At 36.8% G+C, this 26,188-nt stretch overlaps 1 protein-coding gene across 3 annotated transcripts; it reads left to right on the forward strand.

The window, feature by feature from the left end:
• The first annotated feature begins 1,188 nt into the window (after window positions 1-1,188).
• Window positions 1,189-24,571, forward strand: LOC121426274 (tripartite motif-containing protein 2-like). Of its 3 annotated transcripts, none has more exons than XM_041622513.1 (3): window positions 1,189-1,241; window positions 18,415-18,610; window positions 22,287-24,571. In XM_041622513.1, exons 2-3 carry the CDS (start codon window positions 18,443-18,445, stop codon window positions 24,153-24,155), a joined length of 2,037 nt encoding a protein of 678 aa, XP_041478447.1. In that variant the 5' UTR covers window positions 1,189-1,241; window positions 18,415-18,442; the 3' UTR covers window positions 24,156-24,571. The 3 variants fall into 3 exon arrangements, with proteins under 3 accessions (XP_041478447.1, XP_041478446.1, XP_041478445.1); XM_041622512.1 differs by lacking the exon at window positions 1,189-1,241 and adding an exon at window positions 3,899-4,738; XM_041622511.1 differs by lacking the exon at window positions 1,189-1,241 and adding an exon at window positions 15,456-15,903.
• Window positions 24,572-26,188: the final 1,617 nt, after the last annotated feature.

A 26,188-nucleotide genomic window follows, 5' to 3' on the forward strand; every position in this document is an offset into this window, starting at 1 on the left:
AAAACACAAAGCTACCTTTCTTCCCTTTCCTCCCTTCCCTTTTCCTTTTTTCCTCTCTTTTTTCCCTTCTTTTTTTTTCTTTTTGGGGACGTTTTTTTGGGGGGGCGACCGCCCCCCCTGGCTACGCGCCTGGTACTTAAATCACATTCATATACTTAGTCAGTTATATCATAATAAAAAATTGAAAATGGGTTGGCTCGAATGAATGTCTTTTGCCTTCCAGTTGTAAAGAGGCCAGTGCAACTGGCAAGCTTAAATCAGCTTCATGAAGTATCTTCCTTATTGTTACATTGTTCAAATGTAGCAAAACTCAATTTTGTCAAGTCATACATGTATATCCAGCTCAAATGATAGATTGGTAAATGAACAAATCTCTATCTAGAAACAGTTTTACAGTAGAATAAAGTTAAAGATCTCTTTATGCTTACCATATCAAATTTAATAAAATAGATTTTGAGGTTTTGTAAATTTTTATCATTTTCATTCATATCATCTTGAAATAATCAAGGCAAAAAAATGATACCTACAGATTAAAAAACTTCTCTACATCTATACACACAGCAAAATCTGTGGTGTTAACCAGTGTACATAGAGGACCACACCAATTTTTTACACCGGTGAATAAATTGGTGGTGTTAGTTTTACACCTATAGGTGTTATTACAACACCTTTGGTTGTTACATTTACACTCTTTGGTGTTATGTTCAATCTCCAGGTGTAATTCTAACACCTCAGGGTGTGGTCCTCTATTAACACCAATTGGTCTCAGTTTTAACACCACAGTTTTTACAATGCACATACACATCAATCATAACAACATTGGACGAGTAACAAGATACCATAGTACTGGTATACACAGAGGGTAAGATATACACATGCTGGTATAAACAAGAGGTTAATATTCTAAGTCTTTCCCTGAATACCACATAAAAGAAGGGGTTCAAGTCCGCTTCTGTACCTCCAATAAAATGATGAAGAACTGGTACACTAGCTTATTTTCACATCGCTTCCTGTTCTGATACAACAGGCACAACTTTGCAAACAAATGTATGTTGCATATTTTTATCGTACAAAAGTGTCTTGAAAAGGATTTGCACAGGTGAAAAGTTTCTGTTTATTTTTAAGAGACAGGAGATGCTTTTCAATTGATCGACTTTGAATCGGATACTTAGCTACATGTAGTAGCTGAATAGAAACTCATCTGACAAAAGAGACTTTGAAAATTGTTTGGTGTAAACCAGGTAAGAAATTGCTCATTTGGATCTTAAGGTTTTTCCAAAGTTTTTTTTTCTTTTCAGATCAGTAAGACACGGGGGGGGGGGGGGGGGGGGTGGCTGTTGCATAAAACTTTAGCCATAAAAAACTCAAACAAAAAACTGTGGCAAAAAAAAAAATCTCTAACGCAACAGGCCCCACAGGTTTTTGAGGTTACAAAATGTACATTCATTCAAAATAATTCAGAACCACATGGAGTAAAAAAATATGTTTATATTAAAAGAATAAAAAAAACTGTGAGAGGGAGAAAGAGGTAGAGAGGTGTGAGACATAGAAAATGTAGGTTTTATTCTCCATCCGGGATGCTACATGACATTAAAAAAAAGCATATTGGCTATCATTTTAGATTTAGATAGATAGACAGACAGATAGATAGATAGATAGATACATGTAGATAGATAGATAGACAGACAAACAGACAGACAGACCGACCGACAGACAGACAGACAGATAGATAGATAGATGGTTTATCAATAACAATCAAGACTGCAGATATGACTGAATTGCGATGTATTTTTTAATACAAAGTAATAATGTCACAAAAATTGTTCAAACAACAACACAGATAATTACAAAATGAATAAAATGAATACAGTATGTTATTCAAATTACTTGTCATTTGTCATATTCCTGACAAATATGCCGTCTTCACGCACACACATGATTAGTATTTCAATGCAGTCATGCAAGCAGTATTGCCAGAAAAGAAGAGTCACTGAGCAGACAGATAAATAAAGGAGTGAACAGTATGTTTGCACAATATACTAACTACACTGTATTTCTTCTATTAAATGCAATCCAGTATAAGAGCCTGCAAAAAGATATGCTCTAAATAAACCTATATAAAGCCTACAGACAAAAGTGACCCGCAAAAAATGGTCAGGACTCGGGGAAAAGGTCTTTAATTTCAGAATTTTTAGGGCAATGCCATCCTTTATCATACATATTTATGGCACCAAATGATAGTTTATACAAAATGTCATATTCTGTATGGCTGTTGTTTTTTACAGTACAAATTTAATCAGGAAATATATATATATATCCACTTCTTTATCAACCTGCTCTCAACCTATAAAATTGAGACAATGCACGAACACAAACAACAAATGGAATGGAAGGAAATTTCAGACGATAGAGGGGAAAAGGTTATAATGCACAGTGCATGACCACAGACAATCAATAATGGTTAAACTAAACAGAAAAAAAACAACATATATGATCTTTCCATACACCTGATCCCATTCAAGCACAGTTGCCACGCCCCCTTTCATATAACAACACAAAAGATTCCCACACAAATCTTTTCTTTCACAGTCCTGAAGGATATGTGGTTAGTCTTTCACCAAAACCAATTTGCAAAGAAACACTCTACTCTACTACACTTGTACTATTAACCGATGGGAGACTCACAATCAAAAAGACAAACTAAGAACAACATTTTCATTGACTTCCTAACCTTTTTTTCAGAATTACAGATGGCCAATAAAATACTTTGTATTTTGATAAATTTTCTTTTTATTTCCTGCAGTATTACAAAATAGAAATATGAAGAATCTGCATGAGAATATAAAGCCTAAATACGGTATGTAAATGTATTTGTGAACGACATAATTTTGTTGAATTTATTTCCTTTAATAAGCCTATTGAACTTCCTTTTTCATTCAATTCAAATTATTCTTGTCCATACATCCTTTTACTCTTCATCGAATTTCATCAAATCTTCATCAAATTTCCCTGAAACTGATAGTTTGGACAAAAGCGACGCTGCACTTTGAAAATAAATACAGGTAGGCCTATTTGATTCATTTCTGTATGGATCTCATTTCTAGGACTAACAGTTGCAACTTACTCATGTATTAGAGTCAACCTGGGGTATATATGTTTCACTTGAAAAGTGAATATAGAACAGAACAAGTCAATTCAAGTAATTATTGGACCTTGATCCCATTCAAACACAATACAAACACAACATAAGAATCACGGTATGATTTCACACATTGCACACTTTAATAGGCATTTGAAATGAATCAATAAAAGATTCAACAGGAACATGAACATTTTGTACAGACCGAATGTCGGATTTTTGACCTACATGTACAGATTCACAGTAAAATGAGTCCTTACACATGCAATGGTGGCAACAACTAATCAAGCATTAATTTTGAGATGCTTTCAAGAAGGCTGAAGTAATAGACTATATTTGACTGGGTATTAAAGCATGAGGATAAATTCCACATTGCTGACACCATTCAGATTGAATCGAGACAAGGACGCAGTCACAGGCGAGGAGTAAGCAGCATTCATTGCTTTTTCTCCATCCAAAGATAAATTGTGTGTGTACGCCGTCTTTAAGAGGGAGATACATGTATGACGGAGGCATGGGAACTGTGTACGCTATCTAGAAATGATCAACATGTCTTCTCAGACATATGGAATTGGAATACCACTGGGTGACGGCAGCATCACGGAGGGAAAATTGTGAAATTGGGTATGAAAGAGGATTTTCTTTTGGTGGAGCCAGGAAGTGAGGGTCGCATGGGGGCTGATGCCGGGTGAGACCGAATTACCGCTCCTGATTGGATTATATGGATGCGGCACCGTGGTTACGGGTGATGAGGTTCAATCCTTTGGTAGCATCTCCTTTCAATGTGTAGGAGGGAGGATTGTGATACCACATGTGAATGATGAGGATGGCGAGGAGACTGAGCTCTGCTGGATATCACGGGTGTATAGGGGAATAGTTTGGATTCTAAAAGTTCCGTGCTGAAGGAGAGAGCGGAAAGAGATGTTGCTGATGGACTACCCAGCCGATGTCAATCTACTGCTGACAGCTGCATCGTGTGACCTCTATAGAAAATAGATGCAATAGGGGAGATAGATATTCACAAAGATTGTTGTTGCATGGAGATATGAATTCCATGCTTATACTAGTATTAGAGCTTCATTTCTCTTGCATTTCGTGCTAACACGGAACTAATTCAGTGAACTTCTTCCTCTCGCCAACCAACTACTGAAACCTAACCCAATCTTGCAAGCAGCTTGGATCATGGAACAGTCATTACCCCAGATATGCATGACCGCAGAGCAGGGGTCATTGACCTTTTTATATGATCCTTGTCTCAGCACCGAAGATTGTTTCCTCAATTACGAGATGCTGTGAATGTTTATTTCCTTATTCCTGGAGCTAAATTTAGGCTTGCAGCGTACTTGTTTATCAAAAATGGAATGATTATTTTCTGACGTTGCGACAAGTATCACATAACGACCTAGATCATCAATGGAAACCAATTTAACTACATCGTACCTTGATATTTAAGCTTTATCAGTCTTCGATACAAAGGAGGAACTACAGATTATCTGTGACAACTAGTAGAACCTATAGGATAGTTAGGAAACCATGCTTGCATCATTGATGACTGGACAAGACAGATACCATGAGCAATGCCACACTCTTTGATATTCGGTAAGACAAGACATGATTGGGGGATGATAAAATACCAGCCACAGCAATTTAAATTCCAATCAAATACAAACTTTATGCTATGATTTGAAACAACAAAAGGAATTCAATTCAGTGACATGTTTCAAGTCAGATAGCAGGAAACTGAAAAAAAAACTTTTGCACTGCCAACCCTAATACCATGGCAATATTAATCTCTACATGTATACTTAACTACTTCATTTTCTAATTTTCTGAGTATAGTACGGTATGTGTCAAGCTTTGCATTTTGAAAAACACACAGTGAACATCATGCAATATCAATATCATACAAAAACCAAATGAATATGAAGATCATTTCGGAGACTAGACATTTTTCACCAATATGATTATGAAATGGTTTTTCAATGTATTGAGTGTTACAGGGGTTCCATGGTTACAGGCTCAATTTTCTTCTTTTTTTTTTAGTAGAAATTTCATTTACTGTATGGTGATGCAATGACTTTATGCGCAGGATGTAAGCTAGACCTTGGACAACCACCCACTCTCTCACACTAAAAAAAAAGAGATTGAATTCATCTACCAAAATAACATTTTGCTACATGAGTATGACAAAAATACTTGAAAATGATCATTGAAGAATCCCATTTCTATATATTTTCAGAATAAAATCCCTCTACAATTCCCTAAAATATAACACACAGAAGCCAGAAGCTGTAAGTTACCAGAGGAAGGGGGGGCAGCAGTATGTGAAAGTCACAATAAGATTGTAATTTTCAAATTTTTGTTCATAATTACTGAAAAACTGCCCCCCCCCCCATCGTTAATGCTGCCTTTGGCACACACTTTTTGAAATTCTTCAAGTGTTTACTTTGAATAGAATAAGAAGAGGGAAATAAAAGGAGAGAGGGGGGACAAAAATAGAAATGAGACAGAGAGGAGACAAGATCAACTATGCATAGGCCTAATCTTATCATCCAGAAACCTCAATATAAATCAAAACTTTATGAGGGAACTCAAATGGCATTATCCCAACCCCATTCAAATTAGGCCTCTGAATGAGCTAATGGATTTACGACTAACTGACATCAATCGGAAGCATGTTCATATGAATAACCATGTATGTACATGAACATGCACTCATAATTGAGGAAAAATTCGAGATCAGAAACACAGATGGTTAAATACCACATTCAATTTTCTTGTTTACTGAAAACCCGGATCCTGGACATATCCCCTTCCAGTCAATCTTGTGATATTTATCACCTGGTTAATATCAATCATCTAAAAATTGAACTTCAGATCCTAAATAATACACCTTCATTCAATAATGAATAATAAATATCCACATCTTTCTGTAGACCATAAACCCTTGTTTAATTTCTATTTCACAATCACATAAATCATTGGAACTATATACATGTAGAGTCCATTTGAAGAATAATTTCTCTCACTGAAATGTTCAGAAATGTTTACATAACACCTGCTGTTGCAGTACATGTATAATACCCTTTTTACACAGGCTAAAATTTCCTTAACCCCTACTATAGGTTGGGCTAAATTGCCATTTAGCCCCACCTATAGTACAGGGTTCAGCTTAGCCCACTTTCTTTTTACACAGCATTTTTGCAAAGTGGGCTAACCCCACCTATAGTTTACGGGATTATTTGGCCCTGCAAAAAAGCAGGGTTATCCCAGCAATTGCGGTGCTAAGAGCGATAGTACGGGGTTAAGATTGCTAGTGTAAAACGAAAGTGGGCTAAGCTTAACCCCGTACTATAGGTGGGCTAAAATGGCAATTTAGCCCCACCTATAGTATGGGTTAAGGAAATTTTAGTGTAGGTGTAAAAAGGTACGAGTGAAGTACTTGTACTACGAATGATCGACAAAAACCACTAGTCGGGGTTAGCGAGTTTCATGTGTGAAACGCAAGCATTGCTTATCCGGGGTTAGCAATAACAACCTGGCATGTGTGAAAAGGAAAAAAATAGTACGGGTTTAGCGATAGTCCGGGGCTAAGGAAATCCGGTGTAAAAAGGGTATAAGTGATCCATGTTTATCCTGGGGGGGCCATTAAATATATTGCTGTACACACGCGTGACCAAGAAATTTCCAAACACCCCCTAAAGAAGTTTTTCTCTGTGTGCAAAATTACCCCCTATACAAGTTTTTTGCGGGCTTTCATACACATTTTGGCCCCTAAACAAGATGTCGCCAAAATATGACCTCGGGGAAAAGCTTGGGAAAAAAACATACCCTAAACATGTTTGGCTAGTCTTAAAAAAAAAGCTTTGGGGGGAAAAAACATACCCTAAATACGTTTGACCCCGCGATTGACCACTGACCAGTCTTTCAAAACCACCCTTTTTCTTGAAAATCAGTGTTTTTGACACCCTTTTTTAAAGGCAGGCGCACTTGTACTCATGCCGCTGTTTTGTGAGCTAAGCTGAGCGAGCATTCTATACCGGCGCCGAGATCTCCGGCGCACCAGTTTTGCGCGTGTGCTGTGACTAGGTCCTATTCCGCTTCGTTCCGCTGATTCACACATAGCTGACGCCAGGATGTGACTGGGTACCATTCTCCTGCTGTCCGCCGATCACCATTACGCCTCGTTCCGCCGATAAGTTCATTGCCACGCCCACAAATCGTCGGAACCCGTACTTTACACTGTCCAGTGATCTCCTGCATGCGAACGGACCTCAATAGTAAAAATACGGTCCCTAAACAAGTTCACACACCGACCCCCCCCCCTCCCCCTGTAATGTTATACAAGTGAGCTTAGCTTAAACGCAAAACAAGAATATGGTTATAAGCCTTATGTACATACAATATACACAGCACATGACCACATGATCCAATAAAAAGGACAAGACCTGATAAATGACATGAAATGAATGATGTGTTGGGGAAAGTAGTTCAATTAATTGAGATTAGAAGTAACCTGTTAATCTAAAAAGATAAGTTGAAAGCTTGTAGGGTAGCTGACAAAAGGCTTCCTTCAATAAAAAAAATCAGTGCAAGATCATTCTGATTCTAATAGTTCAAAGACCTTGTTAAACTGCATTTGCACTCGTGTGAATAAGCCTATGATCTATGAAAGAGCCAATAATGAAAAACCCACTAGCAGCTTGCGCTGGATAAACAACCTGTAAATTAACGAGGGACTTTCAAGAAGAACATCTCCACAAGTAGAATGAAGCCAACCCTCGTGCATCAATAGATCAGCTTGTCTCTATACATTAGGTGTGTGCATCCTTTCCAATAATATTGGTATTTCAAACTTTATTCAGCTTGCAACATTAGGTGGTTTCAGACCACCTCAAAGTTTGTCAGTTCCAGGTATTTTGGTAATGTGAAAGCAAACTACGCGTAATTTCCCCCGAAAGAAAATACCCGCTAAATAGTTTGTTCTTGGCGAAATAACTTAGATCTTTTTGTGGGGATTTTCCAAGGTCACAGGTATTTTGGCAATGTGAAAGCAATTTACGGGAACTTTTAGTCCAGCATGTTGTTGGGCGCGTGCGCCATGGGTGGCTGCTGGGCTAGTGATTTTGAATCTCGCGCCTTGCCTGCTTATCAGACCATACTGCGCATGCTCATAACTTCAGGAACTTCAGGTATGTTTCGGGGTGGTGTGAGTGCAGGAATAATCAATGGGTATTTTTTAGCCTAAAAAAGTTCTCGTAATGTAACAGGGATTCTTATGATCGAGGCGGTTTGAAACCACCTATTGAGGGGGAGAAGGGGGGGGGGTACATATACATGTAGGCCTACATCGAAAGTGGACCGAGGTTGTACCTGGAGACGGCCTTAAAATTCAGATACATGTAACAGGCAGCAAGGGCTCCATAACACAAGAGATTTAATAGTAATTGATCATAAAACTCCCATATTTTCCCACTGTATTTTTCATGTTAAGAGAAACACATTGTAAGTAGAACATCACACTGATCAGCTCTCATTCACTATCTCATGTCTATATCATGTTGTTTATCAATGTATGAGTGTTGGTCCTTTAATGACATTTTTCCATTCCATTGTGAGCCCACCCACCCCCTCCCCATACCAACACCTAAAGGGATGGTCCGGGCTGAAAATATTTATATCTAATAAAGTACAATAAAATTCACAGAGCAAAATGCTGAACATTTCATCAAACTCGGATAGCAAATAACGAAGTTGTTGAATTTTAAAGTTTATCAATATTTTGTGAAAGAGTCATATGCACATCATCAGAAAATTCATTAGGTGGGCGGATGATGTCACATCTCCACTTTTCTTTTTCTTATGTTATTACATGAAATAATAAATGTTTCATTTTTTTCAAGAATAAATATGATGAAATAAGTTGCGGCAATAAGTTGTCATTCCAATTGTTTTAGTTCTTGGTAGAAATTTTTTTAATAAACCTAATTTCATATGATAAAATACAAAAGAACAAGTGAGGATATGACATCATCAGCTCAACTTATGAATATTCATACAGACATGCCTAGAACTGTTTCACCGGAATAATGCAAATCTTTAGAATTCAATAACTGTTATTTTTAATCCGATTTGATCAAACTTTCAGCATTTTGCTTTGTAAATGTTTCTCTATTTATTAAGATATAAATATTTCAAGTCTAGACCATCCCTTTAATTTCTCTTTTGACTTCTTGGATTGCCTGAGCTCTTGTCTACATGTACCATATATCTTCTATCTTGCTCTTGATTCTCTTGCTCCCCTCTTCTCTCTTTCTCTCTCCCTCTTTCTTTTGCTCTCTCCAACTCTCCCCTTCTCTCTCTCCTCTCCCCATCTCTCTCCATCTCTAATTCCACGCCTCAGGGTGTGGCTGGGCATCTGATCGGATTAAAACTGCATCAAGTTCACACCAACTGGGACGGCTCTCTCGAGACAGAAAATACGCATCGCAAACAGACTCAAAAGATGTTGAACCTCTTCCCAATTTCAGCTAAAAACGCCATCAATAGTTCCTATCACTCTGAGAATACAATAACAAATGGCAGTAGTTGTTTGCATGGTGTACCAGTGATATTCTACACTGATACACTGATTATGTAGATGCAAGTTGCGTATAAAGAAAATATTCTTTTTTCATCCCCTGATGCGCTGAGTTGCCCAGTATCCATTAAGCCAAGAAATTATGAAAAGCATCTCTCTCCCGTTAGAGTGACTATAATATGATACCATTTAGGAAATATATGTAATTCTTTTCTAGTCTGAGGGTGCAGACCCTTTTTTTGCTTAGTGCATAAAGCAGAGTCTGAAATCTGAAGTATGTGAGACTAGATTCACAATGTACTATGGCTAATCTCTATACAGTCAGGGAGTTTGGAGTTTAGCTAATCTTCACTCTAGACACGGTTTTGGCTCAATTGTCAAATTCAAGTCTGTGCTTGTAGACTAACCCTTTTCCTCAATAGAAACCATAAAGGTAGTGATATCTTTGATACAACAGGCATACATTCATATCAATCTGTCTCCAGTGCATGTCCGTTTGTCACTAATCGGAAGTCATGAGAGATTTGTTTCCCTCCTATAATGTAGGTACATGTATTTTTATCCCCAAATTCTATGATGCACTTTTGTAGTTGAAATGATGCAAATGTTTTCGTGACTAGAGAGTAGTATTGACTAATTTGATTGATTCATATTTAACACATCTGATAAATATTTTTTTCTGATCTACTGTATCCATTCAATACATGGATTAATAGCTCCCAGTTTGTAGTATGTGATCTTTTCGACACATTGATGGGGGGGGGGGGGGAATCGATACATATTATGGTCAGACACCAGCCTGCCAGCTGAAGGACAACATGTACAGAATGAAACAAAAACTTGTTTTTCAAGGAAATGCGGAAAAATGACTAAAATACATCAAGTATCACTTTTTTACTGACGCAAACAATTAGTGGCTTTTATGAATAATGGTATTTAAATAAATGCCAGCACAATAATTAAAAAAAAATCGTACTCACTTAGTTTCTCTGATGCATGTACTTTTTTTCCCCAAAAAAAAGAGTGAACATATTGATAAAATTAGAAAAGGGAAAGAGGAATATGGAAAATAATTGCAATTTGTGAATATCAAATATTTTTGACATCCACAGCAAGCAGGTAGATCTGTAAGCATTGATCACGAACTTGACCATCACATACAATGTGAATTTAAATTTTACATTCTATCACTGGCTAATAAATGATAGCAGGGGGAATGATGGAGCACTCATCCCACCCCTGAAAATTTCATGACAATGGAAACAAAAAGAAAAAGGAAAAAAGGAGAAAAAGAGAAAGAATAAGAAATTAGGAAGGAAAGGAAAGGAGAAATTGATATATAGGATGTTAATTTCTGAATAACATGAATGTAAGAGTCTACATCATCAAATTAGATTTTCATTTTAAAATGGGGAAAACTTAGCTTGCTCACACCATACTCCTGCAACATTTTATAAACTTTTCCCCATGCGCCATGTTTGGCCCCCTAAGATTCCATTGCTCATTACAAATTGCGTTAGGTCCTGAAATTCCAAATGATTATCTTTATTCACATCATTCATATAAAGAAGCATTACAACATACCATGCACTACATGTGTGGAAATTATGTGGCGCTGGCTTCCCAAGGGGTAGAGTCTCACATTCATACTGAATCATCATTGAAAAAGGCGACGGAGTCGTCTTGATTATTTCCACTTAGCCCACCACCTTCCCGCCCCCCAGCTTCGACCTCCGCATCTTCGGAGCTACTTCCGCCTGGGGGCACGCGTGGCTTGTTTGTTCTTTCGAGCGGATGGGATGACGATTCAACCATGGGGTATCGAGGTAGAGAAGTCGGCTCGTCCGACGAGAAATGTGTCACGCCCACTCTGACCATGTTTCATTCTTAATCATCTTGGGGTTACTGCAGTGTTACGTCATCTTCTCAAATTATCGACTTGCCATCGATTGATTGAAAATTTGATTAACAAGTGGGTCTCCATACAAGACTAGCACAAATACAACTCACTGCTTATTCAGAACCTGACTGAAATCTTGATCTACAAGTGGGTTTTCTCCCAAGGCTAGCACAAAAACAAGTTGCTGTTTCAATTTCGGAATGAGAAGAGGCTTCTCAACACAAGTCATTGGCAAGAACCTTCATAGGCTTTATATTCAGTCCCCTTAAGTTGAGTTAAAGAGTTGCACTGTAGACTAGGCATTACTCTGTATATCATCTCTGTTGAGAGATCGCAGCATTCCTTGCAGTTATCCCTAAATCCAATATGTTCAGTCTCGTCTTCCTAACAGCCACCCTAGTGATCCTATATACCCTATCTCATTCCCTCAGGGTTAAACGAAACGTGAAATGAAATAATCTTAAATCCCCGCATGCCCCACATGTACACAACAGGCACTCTGATAGAAGACTAAAAATCCCCATCTTACCCCCTTGGATTTCCATACTAGACAAGAATCCTTGGAAAAGAATTTACATAATTACGTTCCTTTCATGTCTGGTTGAAGAGATAGATTCAAGAGGGAGATTGTCATTAAAAGGAAAATCAATTAAAAAATAATAATTATCCTCACAGTGAAAATCACAAATTTCTTCAGAATATTACATCCTTAAAAATTGATCAAACGGAGTAAGTTAAAATGTACATGTAGGTCCACGATTAAAGCAAACTAAAAGCATTTTGAATGAAAATCTGACAACAAAGAAGTAAAGCTTCTGCACTTTTGCATATTTATATTTTACTGCTGCATTAGAGATTTAAAAGTGAGAAAATATCATCTAGGCAAAAAAATAAAATAAATAGAAAAAAAAAATAAACAAGTGGACCGTGAAGTCACGCCTACCTTTAACATACAATAGAGCAGAACGAACATTCGCATTCTTTTAAATATGCATACTAGTCAACTCCAAACATGCTGTACTTGATATCAAATGATCTCTGACCATGATCTTGTGAATTTCACTACTATTCATGTCTAGATGATAAGGAAAACTGGGTAATTCCAATTTAAAAAAAAAAAAAACCAATTAGATGTACATGCTTTTACTGAACCTCAGGTTAAAAATTGAATTTTGATGCCATCCCATCAGAAAAATGGTGCTTACACTGCAAAAACTCTGGTGTTGATTTAACACCAGCCCGAATCTATATATGTCCACACCAGAGAAGTATTGAAACAACACCAGTTTGGAATCAAACCGATGCTGTTTTGATACTAATTGGTGTTGTATACACCTATCTGGTGTTAGACCAAAAAGAAACTGGTGTTGCTTAATACTTCTCTGGTGTGGATATATATAGATTCCGGGCTAGTGTTAAATCAACACCAGAGTTTTTGCAGTGTACAGTGTGTATAAGTTCTGGTAAAGCCAGGCCAAAAAAAGTGTACAACTGTTGACAGTTTAGATGAGGAAGTTAAACCGAGGAGGAAGATTTCACCTTGTTTTGACCTACAACAATTGTGCGCTGAAAATTGCGATATCATAGTGCAAACCACCACTCTCATGACAATCATTCACAATTATTCATAGTCACAAGAATATTTGAGTGCTGACATGGTGAAAATAAGAATATGTGAGTTGTTTTTGTTTAAATTGATCCTGGACAAATAAAACATGATTCTTAAAAGGCTGGAACTTATGGGATCTGGACTATGGGATCTTCAGTAACAAACAGAGTCAAATTGAGTACGCCTAAAAGTAAAGAGAAGGAAAAACTTTTAGAAACAGTCTATCCCGTCAAGATTGTATTTTTGATTCTTTTACTTGGGTTTCAGCACTATTGACCACATATAACCTACATATTTAACATATTAAAGAAAACATAAAGCTGAACCTCATTCAAGAAGGTATACAGTAGGACTTTATCAAATTACCAAGGCTGCTCACAAATGCCTTGCTAAGAAGAAAAAATGACAAACAGGATACAGCGGAAAGGGGATTCCCCCATTTCACCACAGCCCTTGATGAATTTAAAGGGTAGGGGTGGTGCTTTGGATATCATATAAACAGCTTTAATGATTGGTTTTTTTGATTTTAATTTATTAATTGATTGATAAATCAATTAAATCATATATTCATTTATTCAATATGTAATTATTTATTAATTTATTTATTTATCCATCTATTTATTCATTCATTTATAGATCTATTTATTCATTCATTTATAGATCTATTTATTCATTTATTTATCTATTCATTTGATCATTTATTTATTTATTTATCTATCTATTCCTGTTCTTTCAGTAGGGTGGCTTCATTAGTAAAAGACAATAGGCTCTATTATAATCCCTGGAGACCATAAAACATACATGTACAATTATTATTCATTCATAGAAATATGCAACAACAAAAAATACAGGTTGGCCAACTAAATCTACCAAATTGTATCACAATCATGGAGGAGTGGGGGGGGGGGTCAGGTTATAAATCACCAACTACAGTATGTATTAAAAAGATAAAACAAATTGTGGATGTGCTCTTTGTACATGTAGAGCTCACATCATAATCATGATCAGTCATCATAAATTTAAACTCCATGTTAAATCCAAATTGTAGAGCAATGGGGGGGGGGAGTCAGGTTATAAATCACTAAATGCGTGAACAAATTATGGATATCAGATTTGTAGTGCCCGTCCAGAATGGAAACTAGTCATGATCAGAGAATATACATCAGAAACTAAATTTGTCAAATGGTATATCATTATAAAGGTGATAGTATGATAGTAATAGCATGGAATAGTAATGAACTATTTCCTGGAATTGTTATGACACCAGGTAATTAGACTAACATAGGAAGACCATTTACACAGGGGAAGAAATATTGGGGGAAGCCTGTAATTTGCAATTTCATTGTTGTGAATTTGGGGAAAAATCAATTAGTTTGAAATAATAGTCTTCACAACAAGACTACTTTTGTCTTTTTACATGTATAAATCTAATACAAAATCCGCCTGAAGATATACTACAGTACATGTGAAACATAAATCTGGAGTTTTATTTGATAACAAAGTTTCCAGGTCATTTTTAGTTGTTTAAATTGACCATGTGTTATTTATTTTGTATAAAAAATGCACCTTTTTCTTTAAAAAATCTTGAAGGTCACATCCACTTGGTTGCAGTCCTTTCATATGATTTTTTTAATTTATAAAAATCTATGAAGAATTTCTGCATAATTAATCAGAGAGCATTTTGTGCTGCATTTCAAGACCAAGTTAAACTGCCCAGTGTAATACAGATTATGCTATAGATAAATATATGAGTTTTGTTGTCTTCTTAATATGTCTTCATCCTTTTCCTTCTAAGTGAAAAAAAAAACAATTTAGGTATCAAACTGAATATTCAAAGTGAATCATAAAATATTCTAAATATAGGCCCTATTTGTTAATAATCCCTTCACACATTGGACCTGCAGCTTAGGACTCATAGTCAATTGAATTATTTTTTTGTGTGTGATTTTTCAATAACCTGTTTATTCCGGTCACATAAAGAGAGCTCAGGCTTTCACTTTCTTGTTCATAATTTTAAAGGCTAATTTCTCTGAATGAATATTTATTGAATTCTAATTATCTAATGTGCTCTTGGGCGGGTTATTGTAGACCAATTTAGACCAGAGTCATATACCATTGGAAAGAACAGAATCTATACATTTCAGATTGATTCTAAAGTAAAAAAAAAATATTTAAAAATATCGTTTTGGTGACTTATCAATTGTTTTGAAGCAGCAGTTCACTTTCACAATCTACAACACAATAGAAGTAGCACCAAGAAAGTTGCCAATGCAATCAATAGCTTTCTACCTCACTGCTGAAGCAATTTTTTTGGGCACTCTTGGACATGTTTATAATTACATGTACTAAACCTTATTGATATAAGGTCTGATCCACAAGACTAGGGGACAGTTCAGGGTACCAGAAGTACCAATCATTGGTGTTCATTTATCATACTAGCAGGACATAGTCATAGTTATAATCGTCCAATGAACAAGCCCTTGTGTGCCAAGCGCCCTGTATATAAAAGCCAAAATACTTCCCTTTAGTTCATTATTTCAACTTTTAACTGAATGAATGGGAAGGCCGATTAAACTCAACTTACGATTGGAACAAACTTGTGGATTTTACACTGACATAATGGTGAAGTTTGTGAGCGGAAAGACAGGTTACCATGATGAAATCTTCAACATGTGGCAAGTGTATTTTACTGCTTTCAAGTATAAAATTCTTTAAAAAGAATAGAATCTAATCATCAAATGAAAAAGTGAAACTGTCTAAAAAGAGTTAAGAATGTTTGATCAAACCAACTAAGAATCAATGTTTGGATAAACTTTATTTTGCTAAAACTTGAAGGCACAAGCACAAAACATACATGTAGGCTACAAATGTTTTGTCAAAAAACTGAAGCCATTGTTTTCAAAGTACATAGAGCAACCAAAGAGAAATCTTTTAACAGAACTTGTTTAATCTTCCTATTGTAGCTTGAAAATTCAAATCCATTCAAGAAGACATAGATGATAAAGAGCAATATATTACAAAACAAATAATACACAGGTTATGAAATGAAAGTAATTTGGGAGGAAGAAATGCTGGGTCTTCAATAAAAGAATGTGACCGCTCTTTATGACTGTTCTCACCTACATGTACAATGTATGTGCGTCAGTGCTCAATCGACACCGTGATAGTGTTATAATCATTTCCATTTCCATTTGGCATGTTAAAGCTGTAATGACTCAATTTAAAGTGCATGAGAACACTATAGAAGAAAGCAGCAGAGTAAAAAAATACTCTGTTATGAACAGGAGAGGTGGTGGTTCGGTGGTATGATAACAGTGGTCTTGTAACTAGATGATTAGGGTTCAAACTACATGTAAGCTAGCACAATTATAATATAGAAGGTGTTTTAGCAGTCTCTTCTGTCAACAGAGAGGACTTTAAATTGAACTTTCAAAATTCCTAGATTGAAATACATATGTACATTGCAATCAGGGACCAATCCAAAGATGGATTGAGGTTTTCAATCTCATACATCTAAATTTAATTGTATTCGACTGAAACTTGCAATCCAATTTCGGATTGGCCCCTGACCACAATCTAAAAGATGGGACTTTCAATCTACAGACTTTAGAGAGAAGCAGTACATGTATGAATTGCAAAAACTCACAAGTATTAACGCTGGAGTAAAACCCATTTTGTAGCGCCTCCAAAAAAATTGCTTTTGGTATCGCTTCTAGTTTTAAATAAAATCTCAAAACAGAAAAAAGAATGACATCATGATGAGGATCAAGTGGATTATAGATAGACTCTCACCCTTTTCAAAAGATTGGTTTTCTGTTTATTAAGATCTAAATACCATGTCTCTGAGTCTTTTCAATACTTAATGTTGTAATTTTGTATGTTGACATGAATGTAGAAAAATTGGTTTTGGTTCTCCAATAGTCAATTGAAATGAAAGCAAAAGATTGATTTAAGTGCTTAATCTCTCTTCAAATATTTATCTTACACACATGCAGTCTACACATATCTTTTGATCAAATAAGACAATCACATATTTCACGGATGAGCAAAAATACATGTATGTAGTCATGTTCTCATTTCAAATTCTTGGACATGTCCATCTTTAAAGTTCCACAATGCTACATGAACATATTGTACTAATATGCATTTATCTAAAAGGCAGTTTATACTCTACCTGCACTTAGATACAGACTGCAATTATCTTAAACCATAATTGTTTTATGCTATCAATAGCAATGTGTAATGAGTTAAAGCCTTCCCTTTTTAGATCAGTATGCAAAGGCCTTATTCTTTGAAAGCCGGTAGGAAATGGGTTTGTTTTCGATACATACATGTACTTCCTTGGTGTGTGGGTGGTGGGCTAAACAACACCATCTTCTTCATTTTTTTTATATTTCTGTTTTTATTGAAAAATTCAACATTTTTCTCAGATTTACATAAATGCAATATACCCAAATATATTAATCACAAATGTTGACCTTTTCTTCAGATGTAACCATTTCAAATCTTAGCCTATTTCATGTTGCAACTACATGTAAAAGTAAATTAAATACCAAAATTAATTTGACCATTAATATCTTGAAATTTCCAAGGCATCATACAGTTTGGTCATTATTTGCTTAAAATTACAAAGTCATACAGTTCAGTAGTAGCTTTTGGATTTCAGCCTTTAGCATGGAGGAACTCCTCTAAAACTGATGAAAGAATAACTGAAATCTGAATCAATTAGACTGCATTACCCTGTAAACATTATAAAGAAATTAAAGCTAAATGAAGGTAGTTGCAGTAAAACACTGATTTCGTGAGAAAGTCTTTAAAACCAAGGTTAAGTATTAATATATCATCATGGATCTAGATCTGGTACATTTACATAAACTGAACTTTGGGAAATCATAATATCTAGCTAAAAAAAATGATCAAACTGAAGATCGCCAACACAGATAGGCACACGTGGGACAGTATATTATTATTGCTGGAATAAAGAACCAACGGAAGTGACCGAATTTGCGCTTATTGTGCTTATTTCTCAGCGATTACACAAATTCTTCCAGAATCCTTTGGCACATATTTTTTATTCATACACACAGACACTTTGGTGATCATTATATTAAATTCAGTACAAAGCCATTTTGAGATCGTTCCCACAACTGGAATTTATCTTTAACTTCAAAATCTTTATTTTGCAGGAATCGTGAAATACAGCAAGGTAATAAGATGGAAGGAGACGAGAGACATATCAGCACTGCTCGCATCGACCTCACCCCACCCACATCACCTAAACCTACAGGGGATACTCCACACCCACCTGCCCCCAGTACTACTGCTACTTCTACGGAAGTTTCAGAGAAGCCCATTGACAGTATGGACTCAGTCAGAACAGAGGTTTGTATGAAAATTAATTTTCAAAAGATAATTTGAATCCCAAGTTAAAAGAGAATGAAACCTTTGGAACAAGTTAGTCTGGAAACAGATGAATTAAAGGGATGGTCCCAGCTGAAAATATTTATATCCTAATACATAGAGTAGAATTCACTGAGTAAAACGCCAAAATTTATCAAAATCGGATAACAAACAATAAAGTTATTGAAGTTTAAGTTTAGCGATATTTTGTGAAAACAGTCGTCATAAATATTCATTAGGTGGGATGATCATGTCACATCTCCACTTTCCGTTTTCTTACGTTATTACATAAAATCATAATTTTTTCATTATTTAATACTCGTGTGAATAATATGTCTCCCTTGTAATGAAATAAGTTGCAGCAATAAATAACTAATGCACTAAATCAGTTGTCAATCCAATTTTTCTAGTTCTTGGAGGAAAAAAATGAATAAACCTAATTTCATATAATAAAATACAAAAGAACAAGTGGAGTGGAGAAATCACTATAAATGCCATTGAGATCCTCCCATCGGCAATGAGATCAAGATTTGTGATGTCACACAAGTAGAAATCTCCCCTTCAAACACTGGAAATATACCCCATAACATCAATTTTTGCTTATTCTGTGTCAACTTCAATCTCCACTACACTCCACGTCCTCCCATGAAAATAAACCCCCAAAACACCTGAGGCCCATTTCATAAAAGCCAGAATTCACAAAGGTGGTTTCGAAAACCCGCGGTTGAATCCATGGTTTATGTAGATTTCCTGTATAAATTACGCTTCTTTAGCACGTATCGGGTGCGCGTATTAAGAAAATGTCCAACGCTGATGCACGCTAACGGCTTTTGTCACAGTGTGCCAAATTGACGCCTGTTGCCATGGTTAGATACGCTATTTTATTCACGAGTCCACTGTTTTTATTCATGAATCCACTCTTCAAACAGTGGACTCATGAATAAAATTGCGAATTTAACCATGGTAACAGGCGTCAATTTGGCACACTGTGAAAAAAGCGCGCATCAGCATTGGATATTGTTTTAAACACGCGCCCGATACGCGCTAAATATTAAGCGTAATTTATACAGGAAATCTGCATAAACCATGGGTTTTCAAAACCACCTTTGTGAATTCGGGCCAAAGAGTTGCAACTGTTGTAACTGTGCCATTATAGCAACTACCATGGCAACAGGGTTCAGCAGCCAATCACAATCAATGTTACCATGGTAGCTGCCATAATGGCAAAGTTACAACAGTTGTAACTCTTTATGAAACGGGCCTCAGATCTACATGTATAGCTATGGAGATACTTGAAAAAGTGACAGCTTGAATGAAATATGTAGAAAAGTAATTGGTAACTGGGGAGTTGTACAAACTTGTGTGACATCACACTATGTTGGCCGCATTGCCAATTGGAGGATGTCCTCATCCTTAGTGATTTTAACATTGATGCAAACGGAAGACTATTATTAAAATAGAGATGCTATTGAACTCACGTACAGTGCATACTTATTTGACTTACATGTAGCTCTAAAGTTGTTTTGCATAAAAAGATACAGTATGCAATAGCATGTCAATCATCAATGTCAAGGATAAGGAGCTTATTTTATGGAAAAACGTGCATTTACGCATTCTACTCGTATGTTGACCCTCCCCCCCCCCCCCCCCCCCCCCCCCGGATGCCAAATAGACCTACAGCAGGTTATATCATCAGATCTATAAATAAATCTTAGTTAATAACTTAATACCAGTTTTATACACACCGTAAATCCAGAGCAGGAAATGACACAATTGTTTTCTGTTTTCATAAAATCATCATAATATAACGACGACCTGCTTTATTCACCCCGCTTGACATTCTTTCTCGCTTGTCGGATTTTAATGGAATTAAAGTTACAGGTGCAACTCTCATCACAATCATGCGTGGGTGGATATTTATTTTGCAGCATACAGTACATGAATGGAAAATAATGTAGGGCCTATACACATACATCTCAAAGTGCATTTTGGGCCTACTAAATACTTTATGCATGAACGAACAAGCACAGTGACATGAACTGCAAATCGAAACCAGTCGACCACCAGATTTCAAAACAAAGAGTTGTAAACGATGCAGATTTCAAAAAAAAAGGTTTTATATGTATTGGAGGTTCAAAGCAAAATTAGGGGTGGGAGAATATGAAAATTATCTGGGTTTTTTTTTGTGTGTGTGTCGGGGGGGGGGGGTTAATTGTCATCTTAAAAATTAGCTTTAAGTTATAATCCCAACTCTTTGTTCTAGATATACTGACAGAGTTATGGAAAGACTTCATGTTTGGCCTACGAACAGGTTTGAAATAGCAAGAACCTAGATTAAAACAACAATTTGGACAGTATGCTTTGGATTCCATTTTGAATGTTCATACATGTACCATGTACTGTACATCAATACATGTATAATTATGTTTTTCTAAAATTGGACAGGAGGTCCGTCATTTAGTACATAGTAAGCTCAATATTCTTCATTCACTCTCATCCCCTTTTCTTTCCAGCCACCCCCCCCCCCCCCCTCTCTCTCCCTCTCAACAATCTTTTGTTATCTCCCTTTTAAATTGAAGAAATATGATCCCTCGAAAACTACCAATTCCGAAAAGAATCCAATTGAAATGAAATTTTCGATGAGATAGACAGGGCTCAATAAATCATGGTGAAACTGTTAAATATTAAACATCACTTTCAACTTAATATTCTAGATCAGTCACTCAGAAGCAAGAACCCCCCCCCCACAAAATTGAGATTAGGTTTTCCATCAAGATGAAAAGAAAAGGAAAATAGGTTAAATATCTGTTTGAATGAAGCTTGAAGAAAATCTCCTTGAAGTAATTTGTAATTGTAAACATAAGAAAGAATGAGAATCACAAACAATTTATAATTGCTAGGATTATGATTTATATGATTGCCAGCATAATTCAAATTTTCTCATTTTTTCAGAATTTTTCAAATATATGTAATGCAAAAAAAATGTACAGGGTACAAGTAAACTATGCCATATTTCCCTTGAAAAGGCAAACCAGTTATGGGAAGATCATTATCTCTTTGCCCATAAGGTCAGAATGTCAGAATGTCAGAAATGTCATGTTGCTAGGCAACCAAGCATGGGATAATCGTTAGTTTCATTTTTCTGCCCAGCTGGATATCTTAGAGGTCAGGGGAAAGAAGCTTGTTAAAATGGAACAAATTCCTAATTCGAACTTGTCAAGAGTGATCCATGCTGAGTAAAGCAAGGCAGGATATACATGCACACACATGCAAAACTATTTAAACTTGTGTCACTCTGAAAGGTATACAGAGTTCCCATTTCATCAACATTTGTCATCTGGCATGTTGTCAGATAGACAACTTTCCTTGATTTTGATTGGCTGAGAAGCACTGTTACTATGGTAACTGTCAGATAAAACATGACTTGTCTCATAGAAAGTCTGACAAGTCCTTTCACTAAATGCTTTCCTTATGTATTTTCTTAATTTTCAATGATATTCCAGACACCCCCTACAAAAACCCTTATTGTGTTTTTGTGTCTCAGTGTATAATCCATTTGATGACTTTCTACCAATTTCATGAAATAAAATGCTAAGAATATAATCTTGACATCTTCATCCTTAAAGATCTCTTTTCTTTGGTTCTCCAACATTTTCAGGTCAGGGAGTTCTTCCGTAGATGCAGAGAAATGCTTGACAGCAGAGAACAGGCCCTTCTACAACAGCTTTCTGAAGACAGAAAAGTCATAAAGCCCCCTCTATTGACAAAGAAGAGAAAGTCAGTCAAGAACCACACGCATCAGCTCAAGCTGAACCCACTGGGGTCGATAGAGGAAGGTAGCGGCAGTGATGAGAACGGGAGCAAACCCTTGAACAACAAGGAAGAAGAGAAGCAGAACGGATGCGAGGTGGAACTAAATGCCAAAGACACTCTGAAAAGAAAACGTGGAAGAAAGCTGAAAACTGCCAGGCACGTCGACCTCAAGGATGAGAATGGATATCATCCCACATCAAATCTAAACAAGTTTCACTTGAGTAAAGTAGACAAGAAGGAGATGAAACAATATGAAAATGCTGTCCAGAATTTGGGATTGATCTATGTCGGGAATGCGGATCCTTCAAAAACAATCGCAGTGGCAAGGCCAGCGTTGGTGTGCGCAAAGTGCACTGCCAAAGTGAAAGCTATTGATAAGCGGGGTAAAGAATGTAAGCAAGGAGGGGACAGCTTTACTGCTAACATGCAAACCCCTGATGGAGGGTCGCTCCCTTGTGAGTTCTTTGATAATGACAATGGGACCTACACTATTACCTTCAGACCAAAAGTGGCCGGGACACATGAACTGAACATTCTAGTCTCTGGACAGCCAATCAAAAGCAGCCCTTTGCAGGTCAAAGTACAGCCAGTAAGGTTACAGGCCAAGAGTTCCTTTGTTGGTGGTCCGTGCATGTTTGGGTTGGACATTCCGAACAGGTATAGGGTTCCTTTTGGGGATAAACGCGATGAGAGCGAGATGGAACGGGCCCGTCTCACTCCTGATATGATGAACATTTTCGTAAGAGATCAGGAGGGGAAACCTGTGGATTCCTCGGTCGTAGGCTGCGTTTGCAATGACAGGGAAGTCTCAACTTACAATGTTCGCTTCTTGCCAGCATCACCAGGGGATTATGACATCAATGTGCTTCTAAAGACAACAGGTGATGTCATCGCTCAACAGGTTATACCCGTTCATGCAAAGGAACAGATAGGACGCAGCGGAAGTGGTGTAGGGGAACTGCTCAACCCGACAGACCTCACCATAACCCCTCATGGGGACATCTTTGTAGCGGATACTGTAGAAAACTCTCGCATCCAGCGCTTCTCCTCAGACGGTAGATACCTCAGTCAATTCCCAGTAGACTTCCAAGAACCGGCTTTGATAGGTTCCGACTCTGCTCACATTGCAGCAGTGTTCCTAAGCTCAAAGCAAGTAGTTGTTTACACCTACGATGGCTACCCCGTCCATCAGTTTGGACATGACCAGCTTACCCATCCTCATGGTATAGCTCTCAACTCCCAGGGAAACATCCACATCATTGACCTCACCTTACAATGCCTTCTAATCTTCACCAAGGTCGGCAAGCTTCTTACTCGTCTTGGACAAGACGGTTCCCGCCCGGGAGAATTCAACCATCCCCATTTCATCGCCATCGGCTCCGATGATCACATATTCGTGAGCGAAGCCCGCAACTGCCGCATCCAGGAGCTCAGCAACATTGGCTCTTACGTCAAAGAACTCCGCTCCAAGGACAAAATGGCTGAACCCGGATCCATCGCCATAACGACTGGAGGTCACCTTCTGGTGCACGACGAGAAGAGCCAGAAGATACAGATTGTTAACTTGGATGAGAATCGATTTGCAGGAAGTCTGCCTTTAGAGCTTATCCAACCAAACACCGGACGCATCGATGTTACACATGATGGTTACATAATCATCCTAGACATGTTTCATCACTGCCTTTGGCGATACCGTATACCATATGAATCTTAGGACATTATATTTGTTTGCAAGATATTATGTCTATATCTATTGTACAGAAAATTGTGTGAAATATACACTGAACAACAAAGATATATTGATTTTTTGTGTGCCTATAAACCAAAGTGAATGCAGTATTGTAGGAATCTTGAATTGATGTACCGGTACATGTATTTAGTAAAAAAACATATTTGGGTGTGAGCTTTGCGAATCAACATGGCCTGTTAAAATAACCATGTAATTCATTCTCGGCAAGCAGTTATCTGGGGGTATTAAGTAATATCATGTACAGTACATTTCCAGAATTATGTACTGCTCCTATGATAAATACATACTTTTCGGATTTATTTCTTGTGACTTTTTTCCTCTGAAATTTGTTTGGAGTTTTAAAGTTTTATATTTTCAGGACAAGATTTATGAAAGTTATTATTGAGAAAAATCAAAGGATATTAATAATTATCAATTTATTTCAAATTATTTAGATGGAACTGGTAACTACTAAATGGTATGTAATTTCAAGTGTCTGTTCCTCCCCCATACCTATATTTCAAATATTTTTATTAATTCAACAAAACTTGACAAAAAAAGGCCCATCTTTGCAACTAAATGTATCTGAAAGTATTTGATCAAATGATGTGCAAATGTGTCATGTGCTTTATTTTCATTTAAAATAAATGGGTGAGTTGCATTGTTTGTTCTGAATATGTTTTGAAAGTAATAGAGGTGTCAGTGCTTTACAAGTGTTAAATGTTCATGCTGCACAAAGTGTTCCTTGTAGAATACTTTAAATAAAAAAAAAAGACAAACACAGGATCAATTTCCCAAATGCGATCTGCGTTTGATCAACCTGGCCTTTTAAACAGAAGGTCATGGGTTCGAATCCTAGCCAGGGCGTGTTTTCCTTCAGCAAGAAATTATCCACACTGTGCTGCACTCGACCCAGGTGAGGTAAATGGGTACCCAGCAGGATTAATTCCTTGTATGCTTGAATGCCTAGGCAGCCCAGCTAAAGCCGGGATAATAATAGCAGGGCCCATTGGAGAACAGTTTTTCGGAACTGAAGTGGATACCCTGGGAAAATACACGTATACCGCTATCATTATTATTACTAGTATCAAGAAGTACAGCTAATGTAAAAATTTTCTGGGACATGGTAGATTTCATTGTTGCTGACCTTGTGGCGCTGCATGGATTTTTGGTTACACTTTGTAATTCCGAAGATTCTTTATTCCGAAGGTTCGTAATTCCGGAACACGTAAATTGCCTTTACCTCAATGTTCGTTAATCTGAAAACGTAAATGGGTTCGTTGATCCAAAACATTCGTGGCTTCATTCCGAAGGTTCAATAATACAAAAACAAAATAAGGTTCGATGTTCCAAAGGTTAATAAGTCTGAAAACGAAATAAGGTTCGTCGCTCCACAAGTTTGTTAATCCGAAAACAAAATAAGGTTTGTTTTTCCGAAGGTTCGTCAGTCTGAGAACGAAATAAGTTTCGTTAATCATTACGTTTTCGGACTAACGAACCTTCGTAATTACGAACCTCATTTCATTTTCGGATTAACGAACCTTTGGAAATACGAACCTCATTTTGTTTTCGGACTAACAAACCTACGGAATTACGAACCTCATTTCGTTTTCGGATTATCGAACCTTCGGAATTAAGAACCTTCGAATAACGAACCTTCAGAATATCCAAACTTTCGGTATAATGAAGTTTCGGAATGACAAATGTATGCAGGATTTTTAAACCAGCACACCATCAAATGAAGCTAGTCATAGCATTAATCTTACTAGATGTTGAGCTATCAATGCAGTAATGCTATTTAACTTTTCTTAGTGAAAACTTTCTTTACTTTTGAGGTGACCAGGGGGTGTTTCACAAGGAGCTTAATGTGACTTAAAGTTATGCTCAGGTTTTGGAATGCACATATTTATTTACAATCTTGTTGATTATTATGCCGTAGCATGGGTCTGCGTTAGAGCATGATTTGACCAATGCAGTGATACATGCATGCAATTTGAATTAAATGTGACTCATTGCAT

Source organism: Lytechinus variegatus, chromosome 13 (genome assembly GCF_018143015.1).
Source record: "Lytechinus variegatus isolate NC3 chromosome 13, Lvar_3.0, whole genome shotgun sequence".
Taxonomy (NCBI): Eukaryota; Metazoa; Echinodermata; class Echinoidea; order Temnopleuroida; family Toxopneustidae; genus Lytechinus; species Lytechinus variegatus.

Coding starts and splice junctions, on each gene's coding strand:
- LOC121426274 (XM_041622511.1), top strand. CDS start 15,785: ATGGGAAGGCCGATTAAACTCAACTTACGATTGGAACAAACTTGTGGA. Junction 15,904..18,414: donor GATGAAATCTTCAACATGTG/GCAAGTGTATTT, acceptor TTTATTTTGCAG/GAATCGTGAAATACAGCAAG. Junction 18,611..22,286: donor TGGACTCAGTCAGAACAGAG/GTTTGTATGAAA, acceptor CAACATTTTCAG/GTCAGGGAGTTCTTCCGTAG.